Source organism: Phascolarctos cinereus, unplaced genomic scaffold (genome assembly GCF_003287225.1).
Source record: "Phascolarctos cinereus isolate Bilbo 61053 unplaced genomic scaffold, phaCin_HiC Scaffold_9;HRSCAF=440, whole genome shotgun sequence".
Classification (NCBI taxonomy): Eukaryota; Metazoa; Chordata; class Mammalia; order Diprotodontia; family Phascolarctidae; genus Phascolarctos; species Phascolarctos cinereus.
Window position 1 is genome coordinate 219,870,195 of NW_027556402.1, and position 14,693 is coordinate 219,884,887.

A 14,693-nucleotide genomic window follows, 5' to 3' on the forward strand; every position below is an offset into this window, starting at 1 on the left:
ATCTACTGGAGCAAACACTGATTTTATTTTTTAAAAACCATGGCCACTTGATTAGTATGGGAAAGATGATAGTGGAGAGAAGAAAGGAAGTGAATAAGCATTTTAAAAGCACCTACTGTGTGCCAGGCATGGTGCTAAGAGCTTTTTTATAACTATTATCTTATTGGAGTGGGGAGGTAAAGGTAGCAGACAGAAGATGAATAGAAGTACATCAGTGTTCATGATTATATTGCCTGTAAACATTTTAATGAGTACTCAAGAATACACTCATTATGAGTGCTTCAATGTGTGGTTTGAGCTAAAAGTACACAAATTTATGAACACCCGTGAGGTCCCTCAGATACAGTTTAATGTCTCATTTGACGCTCATTAGACCACGGAAGGCAATATGTCTTCAATTTAGACTGATTTCACCTTGTGTAACAAAAATTAGATCCTGTGAGTGGTTCGAGTTTTCTTCTCCCTCTTTCTCTCCCTCCCTCCCCCTCCTCATTTTTGTATTGGCTATGTGAAAAACCCTGCAAGTGAATCATGGAAATTACAACTAGCAACTTTGGTTTACAGCTGAATTATGCAGAAACGAGGCTCAGTCAGTTGGAAAACTGCCATTGTGAGAAGACCTGTCAAGTAAATGGACTGATCTATCGGGACCAAGATTCCTGGGTAGACGATGATCATTGCAGGAATTGCACATGTAAAGTAAGGATCTTTGAAAGAGCACATTTAAGGACCAGATAACTAATTATGGTATAATCTTGGCTCTTGGAGACATATGTTAACTCCAAGAATTATTATCATCTTTTTTTTTTTGTATGCACCCACTGGCAATTTTGAATGATTGTTAAGAAATGTTGGAAATTTGCCATTTAAAAAAAACGTGAATCTTCAGAACATAAAATCGACTTTCCCTTGACAGCAGTCTCTCACTTGTCCTAATCATATCCTTGAGAAGCTTATTGTTTCAGGGTGGGAGGTAGGGAAATGTATCTTTTGGGCTCAGACTGAGAGGTTGGTTTCATTCATCATGAAGTCAAATGTGATGGAAAAAGAACATTGGACATGGAGCCAGAAAGAGCTGGGTTCAAATGTGTTATAGACACATACTGGTTGTGTGACCCAGGACAAAACATTTAACCTTTCTGAGCCACACTTTTCTCATCCATAAAATGAGAACAATAATGCCTCTGATCTCCCAGGTTGGTTGTGTAGATCCAATAAGAATAAAGGGAAAACATTTTGCAAACTTTAAAGTGCTATGGCAATATTATTATAATTAATAGCTATTTTCCCACATTAGGTGCTAAATATGACTTTAATTTGCTTTCCAAAATGTGTCTTCTTCCTACAAAGTTGACAACCATGTCCTCTGTAGTCAGGATTTAAAAACTGGAAGGAGTTTTAGTTTGTAAATCTTGTCCCACTGAAATTATTTGATAAATATCTATAGAATGTCATTGTCTGTCCAGGAAAATACAAAACTGATTGTTAGTGCCTTGACAATGATTGACAGGGTCTGCAAAGGCTTCTGTTTATATTCTTGTAAAATGGGCTTTTGTTTTCTATCTAATTTATTTGTTGTGAGTGGGCATGTGGGATAAAGTCAATGATGTATATCAGGAAAGCAACAGAGGTGGCTTGAGTTCATTCAGGTGACAGAAAAAGGCTCTCTTTTTGATCCAGGAATAAATCTAAAACTTCTGACACTGCTTTTATTTCTCTGAAGTTTCTGGAATGAGGATTTGGGTCTTTAAAAGGAAACCCCTAAGGCCCCTTTTCCATTCCCCATTTCTATTCCCATTCCTTTTCTGTTGCCTTCTTTTATGAATTTTTGTTTTACATCTGTCTCAGTCTGGATAACTCCTCACTCACCTTCTGCCCAATAGAAACCATCCTTAGAACCAAGATATTCATTTAAGAAAGTTTAATTAAGTCTCAATTAATTCAAGTTATCCTGTGAAAGGTGTACATTATTCAAATTGGCACTGCGATATTTTCCATTGGGCCAGAATGAGTTGCCATATTTTTCATAATTATAACTTTGAACCATGTGAATTCAGAAACATGCGACTACTTCTTCAGATTCATTACTCCCAATAATCGGAACCTAGCTATAAATCAGTGAATTCATAACTTTGAAAATGTATATCTGATTCTGCACCTAAAATCTGCCACCTCTCTGCTGAAAGGTGAGAGAAATGCTTTAAAATCAGTACTCTGATGTGGTCACGTCAGAATTCTATTGCCTTTCAGTGTTGTTTTCCTTTATACAAGATATGCCGAAAGTCATAGGGCAATTTAACACTTTGATAACATAAAACCGCACTAAGACTTTGGGAATACCCTGTATTATTATGGTCGTCATGTGAGTCATTCTCCTGGTTCTGCTCCATTCATACTAGTCTTCCCTGCTTTGAGTCTTCTTTCTCTGTTCTTCCTCAGAGTGGAGCGGTAGAATGCCGAAGGATGTCCTGTCCCCCTCTCAACTGTTCTCCGGACTCACTCCCTGTCCACATCGGAGGCCAGTGCTGTAAAGCTTGCCGCCGTAAGTACAGGCTGGGATGAAGATTTATATGCATGTTTCCATTAATGGACAGTTAGTGCTCCTTTCCCTGATGAATAAACACAAGTAAAATGGACCAAAAACAGTTTAAATAAAAAATATGATAATGATGTAAATTAATTCACTAGTAGGGGAAAAAAGTGTTGCAGTTCTCTGGTGTCATTTTTAGAATTTGGGCAGCATGGCATACCTAGGTATACCTAAGCGTAGCAAGTGAACCAAGCTATTGACTTTTTTGTCTATGCTGGAAGGACTGTGTAGCATAGCCAATCTCTCTTTCTTTCTGTTCCTTTCATATTACATTCCATCTCCTGAATCCTTCCTTTTGCAGGCACAGAGTATACACTCTCGTCACTTTCACCTCTTTGGACCACTTGGTTTCCTTCAAACTTATGTCAGCTGCCAACTCCTACATGTGACCTTTTCTGATTCTTCCAGATACCTGTGCCTCCCTCACCTCAAAATTATTTTGTTTTGACTTTTTCTGTATTTTGTTTTTATTTACATGTGAACATGTTGTCTCTCTCTATAGAATGTCAGCTCCTCCAGGGCAGAAACACTCATTTTTCTCTTGATGTCTCCAGTACGTAGCACAATATAGGTATTTAATAAATGTGATTAACTGTGGAAACCACAGCTGCAGAAAACCCATCACCAGATGTTGAATTTGTGTTTAATAGAATGGTGTAGTAGAAATAGTATTATATCTGCAATTATGAGAGACTTGTGTTCAAATCCCAACTCAGACACTTACCAGTTAAATGACCACAGGCAAGTCATTTAACACATCAGAACCTCATACTTACTTGTGTACATATGTATATACATACTTACTCATAAGTAAGTCGAGTACTTATAGTACCCATAAAATGGCAATAATTATACCTGGAATATCTTACCTCACAGGATTATTGTGAGGACCAAGTAAAATAATATTTGTGTAAAATGCCAAGTTATTATTATTCTCATGCTGGGAAGATAGACATTAGAGTCTATTTTCATAATACCTCTTTATATATCCCTTCTCTCCTCTGATACTGCCTCCATCTGGGTGCAGACCACCCTTATCTGGACTCTTGCAATAGCTTATGGGTGGGTCTGTCTGTCTCAGGTCTCACCTCCACCCCCTAGTCCATCCTCTGCTTAGCTGTCAAATTGTTCTTCTTAAAGTACAAATCTGACCCTGTCATCCTCTCTAAGCCAATATATGTCAGAGGTAGGCCTTGAACCCAGATATTCCTGACTCTGGGGCCAACTTTTTATCTACTAGGCTACGCTACCATCTCAAAATTATGGAGAGTTAGAGTTAACAACCGGCCATGCCATGTCTTCTTGAAGAATTCCCCTGAGAAAGGACCCACCACCTACCCAGACAGCCTGTGCTACTTCTGGACAGCTCTATTAGGGAAAGATTTTTACAGCAAGTTTAAATTTACTTCTTTGCAATTTTTACCCATTGCAGTGATTTTGCCTTCTAGCACCAGCCTGAAATCTAATCCCTCTTCCATGTGACAGCTTTGCAAATACTCTAAGGCAGTTATTATCTCTCCCTGAGGAGAGAACTTGTTTAGCTCTGTTTTAGAATGTTCAGTTCAAGGTGCTAGCAGGACATTCAAATGTAGAACCAATTTAGGTAGTTGAAAATAAGGGAGTACAAATAAGGCTGGAGATTGAGCTGGCATTTATAGGAAAGAATGAATGAATGAATGAAAAAAAGCATTTATTAAGCACTTGTTATCTCCAAAGTGCTATGCTAAGCACTGGGAGCACAAATAGGTGCTGCTCTGTTCCCTTAAAGAGCTTGCCCTCTATCTTATTAGAAGAGGAGATAAGATCCGGAGATGAGGCATAGAAGACATTTCAGCTGCATTTGAGATCGAAAGGCCCCATGGTCTTGAGGGCACAAAGGCAGAGCAGATGATAATACGTCTTCTTTAGTGGCATTTGCATTAATAAAACCATGTCAGTCACTGCTTCTGAGCCATTTGACAGTGTCAAGGGCTCTGGTGCTGAAAACTTTCTTTGCTGAGTCTTCAGAAGCCGTGGCTGCAGAGGCAGCTGCCAGGTGTCATGCTACATGGGTCATTTCCCTGGACAATGGCTACAGGCATAGACTAGAAGAAAGGCCAGTGTTCTGGGAGGCACGGCGCTCTCTCTTTGGCTCTTGGGTTTATGGGAGCAGGTGGTGGTAGCATGATCTCAGGCCCCTTCTCCCCAGTGCTTTCTTCTCTGGATAGTAGTTTATTTATTTAATGGCTTTAAGTTTTACAAAGTGCTTTCTTCACAACAAACCTGCAATTTGCTAGTTATCTCCATAAAGAAAATTGTAAGGCTTGGGGGAGGGGATAAAGTTGCTCTTGGAGAAAGTGTAGAAAGAGAAGAGACGGGGTCAGATATAGAGACTTGGGGAGATGGAATGCTGAGCCCTTCTCAGCTACCATTTCTTTTTTCAGATAATACAAGATGTTGATTTTGACATTCAAGACTGAGCATTGAAGGATGGTGGGGGCAGGTGTGAAGTTCAGAAAGCTTTCTATAGAAGAGTGTCTTGGAGTCTAATGTGTTTTACTTTTTCCTTGAAACAAACATTAGGACTATGGACTCTAGACCCAAATATCAGGGTCAGGTCTTCAGATTTAAAAAGATATGTCTGCAAATTTCTCTTTTAGGTTATTGCAAAACAAAACCAAATGAAACTCAGTCCAGTCGCTTTGGTCTGTACTTCATGGAAATATGACATTTTCTGGTTCAAACATCATTGATACAGTGCTGAAAGTTTCAAGGATCTGTTTAAGTTTGAACCTTCGTTTTCCCAAAACTCAACTAAAGGCACCTGATTTGCCTTACGTATTAATTCCTCAGACAGGACAAATGAGATTTTTGGAGGTAGACCAAGAATTGGGATAGATAAGACCAATATTTGGCAGCAGTAATTATATCATGGAAAAGATTGGGGACTGAGACATTGGAGGCACATTGATGATCCTGAAAAAAATAACTCAGGGTGACTTTGTAGATTGGTGCTTACTTATAAACTCAGCCAACTGCAGTCTTAGAGGAGTTAGGCATGCCTTAAATAAAGCCCGTCCTTAAACAACCCTATTCTATGAAGAATGAGGTAGGGCTGTCCAAGGGACACTTGATTCTGAAGCAGTTTGGATGATTTCAGTGTATGCATCTCTGTGCCTGTGTACATATATAATTTGAATAAATCTAAGGATAGGGTCCTTTTCATTTGAAATGTGTCCCAGAAATGATCAATTTCAAAGAGAAAGAGAGGAAACAAACTAGACACATGTCTTGAGACATTACACATCCAAGTCAGCATGTGGTGATGGAGAACAGGCAGATACTATTCTTTGGTCCCCAGCCCGGGCAAAGAAGCATCTGGCAAATTTGACAGCAATGCACTTAGCAGGATGAGCCACCTGGATGAGTCAGCACCAGCTGCAGTTGGGAGCATTGGAGGTTTTTACACAGAAATCTCAGGGCTTTGAAGGTAGGGTCTGTAGATGAAGGATGAAATGGAAAACTTCATCATTTTGGCAAAGATGTCATGTCTGTTTGTGCTATCCAGATAATTCAGGTACAAAGATAAGAGAGAGAGAGAGAGAGAGAGAGAGAGAGAGAGAGAGAGAGAGAGAGAGAGAGAGAGAGAGAGAGGGAGGGAGGGAGGGGAGGGAGGGAGGGAGGGAGGGGGAGGAGGGAGGGAGGGAGAGAGAGAGAGAGAGAGAGAGAGAGAGAGAGAGAGAGAGAGGAGAGAGAGAGAGGGAGAGAGAGAGAGGGGGAGGGAGGGAGGGAGGGAGAGAGAGAGAGAGAGAGAGAGAGAGAGAGAAGTCTAGCATCTGGGTGATGGCATCCATGTCCCATTTCACATTGTATATAGACACAGCCTGAAGGCTTTCAGCACACACCAGAAGTAGACACTGCCCTTTGCTTTCTGTGCTTTCTATTTTTTCCTTAGAGGACAGTAGAGTAGCTGCAAGCATCCTTTCTGGTCAGAAGATACAGACAAATCCATAGGGTCATTTTCTGCTGTTGATGCAGACAGAAAATTTGGTGGGGTAATTTTTTGAGGGAGGGGGGGAGCATCATACTTCTTGGGTATTTTTGGGACTACTTTAAAAATGGGTCAGCCAAATGAATAAAGGATTACACTTCAGGGAAATTTGAGTTTAGTAATAGGAGCTCTACCCAGTTTTTTCATTGAATCTACGTTTAAGGTTCAAATATTTCCCAATCTCTTAGCCTTTTAAGATATCTTTTCCCAAGGTGAGTCTTTGAGTTCATTGTTCTACATTGGTTGACTTTTCTGAACTTGAGGATAAAGTTGCACTTAGATAATTGTTTCTTTTTACTTTAAAATATGGACAGTGCCATGTTTCCCAAAACACATCTGTTGGTGAATAGATTTATAGATTTAGAACTGGAAGTAACTTTGAAGTGATCTAACCCCCTCAATTTATGGATTATTATTATTAGTGGTAGTAACTAGCCAATGCCACTACTAGGTTTGTATCCCAAAGAGATCAAGAAAAAGGAAAAGGTCCTATATGTACACAAATATTTACAGCAGCTCTTTTAGTGGTGGTAAGGAATCAGAAATTGAGGAAATGCCCATCAATTCGGAAATGGATGAACAAGTTGTGGTATATGATGGTGATGGAGTACTATTGTGTTATAAGAAATGATGAAGGAGATGGTTTAGGAAAAATCTAGGAAGACATATAAACTGATGTAAAATGAAATGAATAGGAACAGAAGCAGAACATTACATACAGTAATAACAATATTGTAATGATGATGAATAGTGAAAGACTTAGCTACTCTGATGAAAACAGTGGTCCACAACAATTCTGAAGGACTCATGATGAAAAATCCTATCCACTTTTGGAGAGAGAACTGATAGGTTCTGTGTTTAGAGTGAAGCAGATTTCTTTTTATTTTATTTTTCTTGCTTTTTTGCAATATAGCTAACATGTAAATATATTTCACATAACTTCACATGTATAATGGGTATCATATTGCTTGCCTCTCAATGGGTGGGGTAGAGGTGAAAGGGAGAAAGAGAATTTGGATCTCCAAATTTCAAAAGAATGAATGATAAAAATAAATAAAAATTAAAATAACAATAGCTACCATTTAAATAATACTTCGAAGGTTTGCAAAACATTTAATATATAATATCTGATTTATTCTCCCAATAACCCTGTGAGGGTGATGGTATTATTATCTCTATTTTATTTATGAGAAAATGGAAGCTGAGAGGTTCAATAACTTGCCCAGAGTTACACAGCTAATGAAAGGTCTGAGGAAAGATTTGAACATGCGATTGAACAATTAATTAATTCATCTATACTTGGAGTCCAGCATTCCATACACTGTGCTACCTAGGTCTCAGGTCACATAGGCTGTAAGTAACCAATCTGTGAATCAAGCCTATGTCTTTTGGTTTCAAATTCAGCCCTTGTTCCACTATGCTACATTGTTTTAAAGGACAGCACAAGGGCTGAAGGAGGAAGGGAAGTGAATCAACATTTGTGTACTGACTATTATAAACCAGGCATGTGCTAATCCCTTTAAAAATATTATCTTATTTGATCCTCACAAAAGCTCTGAAAGATAGATGCTGTTATTATTCCCATTTTTCAGGTGAGGAAACTGAGGCAAGCGGGTAAAGTGTCTTCGCTGGGGTCACACAGCTATTAGATGTCTGAAATCACATTTGAACTCAGGTCTTCCCAACTCCAGGCCCAGTGAGCTACCCACTGCAGTGCTAGCTACCTCAAAGGATATCCTTTGATTTAGATACCTTTCTAGCCTAGTCTAATCCACTTTAAGCCAACTGGTGTTTGTTAAGCATCTACTATGCATAATGCACTGTGTTAGACACTGGGACCCCAAAATGAAAATTACTTCAAGGAGTTTATAAACCAGGTGAATACAACATATCAGTCTACAAAGATATGCATGCCAATTTGAGGTGGGAGTGAGGACAAGAGGAGGAGGGTCAAATCTCCCATAGGTTGGTAGCACATGAGCTGAGCCATGAAGGAGGCCAGCGTTGATAGGGGAGTTCATGAGGATACATAGCCTGTGTACCAAAGTAGACAATTTCTCTATTTTGGTAACAGGTTGGGCTTCATGTTTTAAATCAGCTTGGTTCATTCTCTAGTTTCGTTTGTGAATTGGAACAATAAAAAAAATCTAGATTTAAAAAATATATGTGAAGGATTCACAGAAGCCACAACCAAAATTAACATTTTAATAACAATAGGAGTCATAATGAGCTGCTTTCCCAAACTGTCACTCTCTTCCTGTGTTTAATAGTGAGTGAAAGAATCTATCTTACTTTATGAAGACCTTGGCGCCCTGACTCATTTGTCTATCTTGTTACAGCAAAATGTATCTATGGAGGAAAGGTTCTTGCAGAGGGCCACCGGATTTTGACCAAGAGCTGTCGAGAATGTCGAGTAAGTTGGAATCTTAACTTTTCTATGCGGTCATGACCAGTTTCTTAAATGGATAGGTACCACTGATGCATTAGCAATATTCATATACATATATATGTAAGTATATATATATATATATATATATATATATATATAATGTCATAGTATTGCAGGTAAATATGAAGAGGGCTATTTATAGGATTGAAGATTAGATATGGATGGGACTTCAGAGGTTGTTTGGGCACATACAACAACCAATATGACATGATTCCTGCCATCATGGTGCTTATAGCAATGGGAAATGATACATTCTTATATGCCCAGGAGAGACATATGACCCTAAAATAAATATAAGCAAATAGAATGTAAACCCATGGTGGCAGATGGAAAGAACACTGGTTCTAGAATTAGAGAATCTGGGTTCCATTCCTCCCTTTAACAGTTACTACGGGGGCAGTGGATAGAGCACCGGCCCTGAAGTCAGGAGGACCTGAGTTCAAATCCGGCCTCAGACCAAGCACTTGACACTTACTAGCTGTGTGACCCTGGGCAAGTCACTTAACCACGATTGCCTAAAAAAACAAAAAAAAAACCCCAACCAAAAACCAGTTACTACCTATGCATCCTTGGGGAAGTCATTACACCCTGGTGGGCCTCAGTTTTCCCATCTGTAAAATGAGAGAGTTGGATTCCATTATCTCTAAGGTTCTATGTCTAAGGGTAGAACAAGATTGAGCTTGAGAAATTTGGGAATGATTATTTGCAGGAGGATGGAGTCCCAAGTATGGGAGAAACATATTGCTTTCTTAGTTTTGAAACATAATGAAGTCGGTGCTAGATAGTGGCCAGGGAAATGGATGTAGGAGGATAGGAAGAAGAATGGAGGAAGTGGTGGTTGTCCTGGTTCCCAAGTAGATGATTCAAAAAGCTCATCCCTAGTGAAATGGAAAGGGTCAAGGCAAGTGTCTTAACCTTTCTACACCTTAATTTCTTCATTTGTAAGGTGAAAGGATTGAAGTAAATGACCTCTAAGTGCTCTTCATGTGACTATGAGATTCAGTGAAGGCCTGGACCCAGGCAAAGTAATGTCAAAGCTGGCCTACCAAAGTCCTGGGTGGTTCTATGGGCAGAGTCTAGGGAGGAGATAATGGCCTGAGTGGAGACATTATGGCAGGCGGATGTCTAGGAAGTGTGTTCCTGACTTCACAATTTTGTGGAAGGTTGGCTAGCCCTGTAATGTGTAATTATAACAACAGTTTGGGTGTGGCAAACTGCCTTAGCATTTTGAACAAAACCCATAGGTAAACCTGAAATTGAGGGAATGATTAAGCAAATTTTTACACAATATCTTCTCTGTGTATGGAAACAAACCGATACTCTTATTTATAGTGATCCCCATTTCTTTGGGGATTATGTGTCAATGACAAAGAAACTACCTTGGTATTGTGGGGTGGATCGATCATTGAATGATGTCATTTCAAAATACCGGATCAGCTATCCTGTGGCCTATTCAATCTGATTATATAGACTAGATTTGGTAGAGGGTTATAACGGAGCCATGAGATAAAAGTTTAATGGACATTACCAGATGGGAGAGAGGTAGTTCAACGTAGCTGGAGTCAAAGATCCTCAAATCTATTAAACAAAGCTGTGAGTTCTATTTTCATGGTTCCAGGAAAGTTTAGAGGAATAATAACACCAATTAGGATAGAAACAAATCTGTGTTTAAAAAAAACCAAACAAACAACCTTCCATGGAGGATGTCTGAGACAGTTTGAAAAATCAAAACAAATCATTCCTCATAGACATCATACTCAATTTTAAGCAATTATTGTTCTCCTTTGACATTTCTGTAAGTAAAGCAATTTGAGAATGGAAAATCTGAGTTGTATAAGTTGTTAGAAATTGAGGTTGAAATATGATAATAAAGAGTGTTTATATTTAACCAATTTCATATAGGTCCTCTCTCTAAGTAGGGGATAATGGAAGAGTTTCATTTCTCTACCAACACAGAGACCTGAAGGCCATGGGGAAACAAATCGCAATCAAGAGTATTAAAATATGTGAAGCATCACCTTCTTTTGTGCTTGAAATGTTTCTGAAAAACAAGTGAGAAGAGGTGATGGAGTTTATAATTTAGGTGGTCCTCCTTTGTGGGGTGGCACTGATTGAATTCCTGTTGCAGGCTTTGCACATTCACACGAATGCATTTTCATTATTTAGAACATTTTTGTTAATTATGATTTCATTCATTAAATGTGTTAAAGGTCAATTAGAGCTCCCAGGCTCATTTCATCAGCAGACGGTCAAATCAAGCTTCTTTTGAGAAATAACAACACAACAACAAAACCTAATCCTTTCTGGATTTTGCATGTTGTTTTGTAAAAGATTCCCTTAGCAGAACTTGGGGTGGAAATTTCTGGGGCCTAGAAAAAGTAATCCTCGAGTCTATTTTTTGTACCCACTGATAGGCAGGTGGTTTTAGACATATAGAAACTGGTAGGACACATGGCCATACCTCAATAGCCCATGGTCATAATACCATTTGGTGTTTATAGAATGTATCTGAATTCTTCACTTCTTGACTTAACTGGCATGCTCAAGTTGAATAAGGATGGTGTTTCTGACCTTGGACCGTATAGTGGCTCCATATGTTTTAGTAGAACCTCTAGGTCACTAAGAAAGTAACCCATGCAACTCATTCTTTCCAGAAATGCACTTGGCACGCACCTCAGCAGACCATCTCCTCCTTTCTTGGACTCTTACGCACTAAAGGGGTTATTTGGAGAAGGTAACACCAAGTCTAAGATTGGCAGCATATTGTAGTGGTTAGAGCATTGGACTTGGTGTCAGGAAAACAGGGGTTCAAATCCTGCCTCAAGAACTCACTAACTGTGACCCTAGACAAGTTATTTGACTTTTGTTTGCCTCACTTTCCTCATCTGTAAAATGATGGCAATATCATTGTTGTTATCCCATCTCAAATCCTCATTAGTTGTGTGGCCCTGAGTAAGTCAATTAACCTAATTTTCCTTGTCTATAAAATTAGTAACTGAAAATAGTGACACCTCTCTCATAAAGATATTGTGATGATCAAATGGGATAGGATAAAGAAATGCTTTAAAACTTCATATGATTGTGTGTTCCTTCAAAACTGCTTCAAAAAGGTTAAAGGGCTAGTTCAGAGTTGACCTGAGCAAGGATTGATCAAATATTGATTACCAGAATGTGACCAAGGGCACCCAGTAACAGAATCTCTGTTGAAATCGAACAGAAAGACTGTCCAATGCAGGGATTTCTTAACTTCTTTTGTGTCATGGACCCCTTGGGCAATCTGATGAAACCTACAAACCATTTCTCAGAATAATGTTTTGAAATGCATAAAACAAAATGCATAGAATTTTCAAAGGAAACCAATTATATTGAAATACAGTTATTAGAATATTAAAAAAAAGTTCATGGACCTCAGGTTAGAAACTCCTTACCTAATTATATTCATCCCTCAACAAGTATTCTTTCCATGACATACCCAATTGATAGCTGTCTATTACTGGTTGATAGACACAGTCTATCAGTTGTTTTCCAACCTTCCCTTGAAAATCTTTGATGGAGGGGAATGTATTATCTCCCCAGGCAGTCCATTCCACTTTGGGATAGCTTGACCTGTTAATCTTAGTTTCCCTTCCATAAAGACTAAGCTTTTCTCTTTGCAACTTGTACCAATTGGTCTGAAGCACAAATGGAATGGCTTGGGGCAAAACAAAACCAATCTATTTCCTATAGCCTTTCATATATTTTAATACAGCTGTCATATTTCCCTCAACCCTCCTCCAAGCGAAACGTCCCTGTTTTTTTCCATCGTCATGTGGCATGATCTCAAGGCCCTTGACAATATGAAGGTAAAGCTGAAACTGAATGCTTTGGCAGGAAGCCTGCAGTACAGAAGGGGCGACATGCCAGGAAGATCAGAGGAGTGTGTCTAGGAAGGAAAGCCAGAGCTGAAGCCAGAGATTCACATTCCAGGGAAGCAGTCATAGGGGTGGGAAAGGCAAGAGATGGGGACCAAACTCTGTGACTCAACAAAGCAGGGTATACCAAGGAATAAAGCATGGCTTGGACCCAGCCTAGTTTGCTTTTGTAGTATTATTGCCTTTCCTTTCATGAGATGTTGAAGTTTGGATTCCTAATCTGGGGTCCTTGAAGTTATTGTCTGTCTTTCTTTCTTTCTTTCCTTCTTTCTTTCTTTCTTTCTTTCTTTCTTTCTTTCTTTCTTTCTTTCTTTCTTTCTTTCTTTCTTTCTTTCTTTCTTTCTTTCTTTCTTTCTTTCTTTCTTGTCATCTCTCCATCCATCTCTCTCTCTCCATATATATGTATATGTATATGTATATGTATATGTATATGTATATGTATATGTATATATGTATATGTATATATATATATATATATATATATAATTTCTTTCTCTATCTCTCTATCTTTCTAGTTATCTATCTCCCCCCTCTTTCAATCTCTATGTACTTCTATTTCCCTCTCTTCATTGAGTTACTTCTTTCTAGAGATAGACAGATAGATAACTCTATTTGAATATACTTGGTTTGCTTTGTAATTTTTTTATGCATTTAAAAACATCATTCTGAGAATGGGTCTGTGGTCTCCACCAAACTACCAAAGGGGTCTATGATGCAATAAAAAAGTTAAGAACACCTGCTTAAAAGGGCCACTGATTCACCTTCTTCAATAGCAATTTGATTGTGATCCCAGAGAAGATTTAGAAACAGCAACACTTGGGACTAATAGTTGAGAATAATCTTGTTGGAACATTTCTACAAAGTTGAATAAACAGCCTCATTAAGGATGGAAATGTTAGGTCCAGGGAGAGAAAGGAATACAAGACCTGGCCTTATCTATGATGCTAACTAGCTATATAACTATGCATAAAAATCAATCCCTTTGAATTTCAGTTTCCTAATCTGCAAAATGACCATGATAATTATGATGATGATGACAATTTTTTTTTTGTTAGAGGACAGATCTGTCATTTCATTGAGTAAGGGAATTCTGATTATGTAAATTTTCTCCCCTAATACAGGTCATCAACCTATCTACAACATGATTTTAGAGAATTGCTTGGGGTGTTGAGCAGTTAAGAGAGAATTTCCCATGATCACAAACTAGTATGCAAGAGTAGGAAGGCTCCAACCTAGCTGGGCCTTCCTGAATCCAAGCCTAATCCTCTCTCCACTGTATCACAGTGTCTCATGTGTCTGTGAGGCTCACAAAGAGATAATACATGTAAAGCATTTTGCAAGATTTATAGCACCATCTATATATGTAAATATATGCATATATATGCATATATACATACACACATAGCTATATATACATGTATACGCACATACTTACATATACATATGTACACACGTATATACATATACATATATATATATCAGTTATCAAACTGAGATCACAAATGAAGGCCAAATTAAAGGGCAGATATGTATTTTGTGTTGGAATAACGTAATAAAAACTTTACTCCCTGACAGCAGGAGTGGAGCAGATAATGTTGGCTACGGTAGTTTTTTAAAGCATGGAGAATTTGAAGTAAGAATGAACAGTAAAGGCATAGCTGTCATGCCTAGCACTGTTTTCTTTCTCAGCGGCTGTACATCCTGGCAAATAAC

The 14,693-nt window shown here is 38.6% G+C and overlaps 1 protein-coding gene across 2 annotated transcripts in view; it reads left to right on the plus strand.

Annotated features, from left to right (window-relative positions):
* Positions 1-14,693, plus strand: part of NELL1 (neural EGFL like 1) — an 876,262-nt gene that overhangs the window by 199,704 nt on the left and 661,865 nt on the right. For both annotated transcript variants that reach the window (XM_021002019.1, XM_021002018.2), the window contains exons 8-10: positions 565-699; positions 2,440-2,542; positions 8,960-9,033. In XM_021002019.1, the coding sequence (XP_020857678.1) occupies positions 565-699; positions 2,440-2,542; positions 8,960-9,033 (312 nt within the window). The remainder of the gene's footprint in view (positions 1-564; positions 700-2,439; positions 2,543-8,959; positions 9,034-14,693) is intronic.